The sequence below is a fragment of the Amblyomma americanum genome, chromosome 6 (assembly GCF_052857255.1).
Source record: "Amblyomma americanum isolate KBUSLIRL-KWMA chromosome 6, ASM5285725v1, whole genome shotgun sequence".
Lineage (NCBI taxonomy): Eukaryota > Metazoa > Arthropoda > Arachnida > Ixodida > Ixodidae > Amblyomma > Amblyomma americanum.
Window position 1 is genome coordinate 184,961,620 of NC_135502.1, and position 3,618 is coordinate 184,965,237.

At 44.7% G+C, this 3,618-nt stretch overlaps 1 protein-coding gene across 1 annotated transcript; it reads right to left on the reverse strand.

Moving 5' to 3' along the window:
- Window positions 1-1,368: 1,368 nt before the first annotated feature.
- On the reverse strand, window positions 1,369-2,932 carry LOC144095625 (uncharacterized). Its single transcript, XM_077629297.1, has one exon. The coding sequence runs from the start codon at window positions 2,930-2,932 to the stop codon at window positions 1,913-1,915; it is 1,020 nt and encodes a 339-aa protein (XP_077485423.1). The 3' UTR covers window positions 1,369-1,912.
- Window positions 2,933-3,618: the final 686 nt, after the last annotated feature.

Sequence of the window (3,618 nt, forward strand, 5' to 3'; positions counted from 1 at the left end):
GGCAGATCATTAATGAAGATAAGAAATAAAAGTGGAGCAAGGACGCACCCTTGGGGTACTCCCGACGTAACGAGCGCAGTAGAAGAAATTTCATTGTTAACTACAACATACTGAAATCGGTTAGTTAAGTAGTCCTCGATCCAGTTGATAATAGGGCCGTTACCTAAAGTTGATCTAAGTTTGCTAATTAGTTTTTTATGGCTTACTCTGTCAAACGCCTTAGAGAAATCAAGTGCAATCAAGTCAACTTGCTTTTGGTTATCAATGCTCTGGAACAAATCGTGTGTTAGATCGAGTAATTGGGTGATAGTTGAAAGTCCCCTTCGAAATCCATGTTAAACAGGCGATAAAATGTTTTCTTGCTTAACATAACTGGTGATATGCTTTAGTATGATGTGTTCCAATAATTTTCCTACCGTGCACGTTAGTGATATTGGTCTATAATTTGAAACGTCATCTTTGCTTCCTGTTCTGTGTATAGGAATAACTTTCGCTATTTTCCATTCATTAGCTAGACTACAGGTTGATAAAGATTTATTGAACAATAAATGTAAATGTTTCGCGTTGACTTCAGCATATCTTTGCAAAAAAGTGTTTGGAATATTATCAGGACCATTTGCTTTTTTTGTGTCTATTGATAATAGTAGGTTGAGCACGCCTGTCTCAGTTATTGTTGGCATGTCTAGCGGTGTTTGAATGCGCTGAATACTCTCCGGTGTGCAGCCATCGTCAACTGTGAACACAGATTGGAAGTATGTATTTAAGGAATTTGCAAAATTTTGATTTTGTCCTTGCCAATTGAAGGTGTCTTCTTGTGTTTTGGGGCTGAGGTATTTCCAAAATTTTCCAGGGGAGTGTTTTAAAAAATTAGGAAGCGTAACTGAGAAGTAGTTTGTTTTCGCTGCCATAATTTTTGCTTTCATTTCACGGATGGCGTTCGCAAGCTTATGTTTTACCTGAGAGTCATTTTTTGATTTTAGTGATTTCCTTAGTCGTTTTACTTTGCGTTTCCCATGAATGATATCGCGTGTTATCCAAGGGTTACGCGTATTTGTTCGTTTGGTCTTCAATGGTACAAAGTTTTTGATGCAGTGCGATACAATGGCCTTGCAGCTTCCCCACAGCGTATCTATATATGTACCCTGGTAATTAGCGAGTTCTTCTAACGATTCGTACTCCGAAATTAGGTAATTAAGTATGCTTGAATCATCAGCGTTTGTGAAGTCTGGGTAAGTAGTTTTCGAGATAGTACGAGCTGCTGTTGCTTGAATGGGTGTGGTGCACAATGTTAGCTTATGATCTGATATGCCATCGAGGACTGCTAAGTTGGTTTGATCGATCGCAAAGTGACTGCTGAGGAAGATGAGGTCAAGAATGTTAGATGCACTACCTTGAACACGTGTAGGCTCGTTGATAACTTGGAACAAGTCAAAACTAAACATAATATCAAAAAGAGTTTCAGAACACGGTGAGCGGTACGACAAGCTTTGCCAATCTATATCTGGTAGGTTGAAGTCCCCAAGAAGGATCAGTCTAGATTTTTGAACATATTGTTGCATATATTCATACAGCGAGACCAATGCAGGCTGATCTGCCGAAGGACTGTGGTAAACACAACCTACAGTGACAGTGTTCGTTCCAAATAACTTACAAAAGAGTACCTCGGCACCCTCAACTTCTGGTAAGATTTCGAAGGGAATTTTTTTGTTTATTAGTATAGCCACTCCTCCTCCACGTGTTATCCTGTCTTTGCGCACGATAGCATAGTTTGGTGGGGCAATTTCTTTGTCACTGATATCGCCAGTGAGCCAAGTTTCTGTAATCGCTATGAAGTCAGGTTCGAGGCCGTTAAGAAGAGATTCTAGTGACTCAAGTTTATTAAGTATACTTCGCGCATTTACATTTGCAAAAGCTATCTGTTTCGTTTTGTGGGATGACGGGGGCGTAGGTTTGGTGCTTTGCCATGTTCGTTTTTTTGGCTTGTACTCGCATTTGTCTCGGGACACGAGTTAGTTGTCGCGTTTGTCTGTGTCTTTGCGGGTACTCGGCAGTTGTTTTCTTCATCCCATTGGAACATTTCACCGTTTATGCGTATTTTGTCGAACACTAGTGCAACCTTTGCCCCGGAATCTTTCAATGCTTTCGCACTAATCCACAACTTTTTCCTTACGTCGCGTACTCGGGCTGAAAAATCTTCACTGATCGCATATTCACTACCTTTGTGTTTACTACAGTTTTTTAGCACAAGAGTCTTTTCGCGATAGTCAAGAAGTTTTAGTATTACAGGCCTGGTTTTTTCAGCTGAAGGCTTTCCCAACCTATGTATGCGTTCAATGGCGACAGGTTCAATTTTAAGGATATTTTTAGCAATGTCATCATTAAAAAGCTGTTCTAAGGACTCACTGTTTTCATCAGGATCTTCTGTAATGCCGTATACTAAAAGGTTACTCCTCCTCGATCGGTTTTCCAAGTCATCAAGCTTTAGTTCAAGTGAGGCAACGACTTTTTGCATGTTGGTGACCTGGTCTATGCAGTCCAATATTTTTTTGTCAAGGGCAGCCATGTTTTCCAATTTAGCTTCAATTGATGCTAGTCGTTCCTCTTTGATGCTTTTTATGTCTCCGGCAATTGCCTCTAGCTGCTTGAAAATCTGAGCGAGATCTGGACCGGGGTTCGTCTCGATGTCCCCGGCCAACAACAGCAAATCCGCCACATGCATTGCCAGATCACACAGTAAAGGACATAGCTGCGTTGGGCACGGCAGCACAAGAAGAAACGGATCATTTGAGCGAAGACATTTGCCGTAACGTCTTCTTACCTGCACAAGATAGACGAAAGGATTATGCATCCGCATGCCGCTGTTGCTGCTGTGCCCAATGATGTTCGCGCTGGTCTGTCCTCGCTTTATGCAGAATAGGCTCCAGAACGCCATCTATGGAGAGCTGGAGGGCCCGTCGATGCACAGCGTCGTTGACGTCTCTCGTAGGTAGCCGAAGGTGTCGTTGACCACCGCTGTCACAGGCTGGAAGCAGCAGGAGTGGTTCGTCTGCTGCAGCAGTACGGTCTGCGTCACGAAGCCAGGGCTGTGGTGTGGCGTCGATATCACCAGCGAAGAGGCAATCAGATGCACAACATAGACGAAAGGATTATGCATCCGCATGCCGCAGTTGCTGCCGTGCCCAATGATGTTCGCGCTGGTCTGTCCTCGCTTTATGCAGAATGGGCTCCAGAACGCCATCTGGGGAGAGCTGGAGGGCCCGTCGATGCACAGCGTCGTTGACGTCTCTCGTAGGTAGCCGAAGGTGTCGTTGACCACCGCTGTCACAGGCTGGAAGCAGCAGGAGTGGTTCGTCTGCTGCAGCAGTACGGTCTGCGTCACGAGGCCAGGGCTGTGGTGTGGCGTCGATATCACCAGCGAAGAGGCAATCAGCTGCACAAGATAGACGAAAGGATTATGCATCCGCATGCCGCTGTTGCTGCCGTGCCCATTTATCCTCTGTAGGAACGGTACACTGCTGTCCACGGCCCTCGGAGCAACATGGGAGCCGCTGCGACATCGACGTCTAACTGCTTTAAACAGAGTCCCGCTCCGTACATCGGAACGAGGCATGGTGGCAC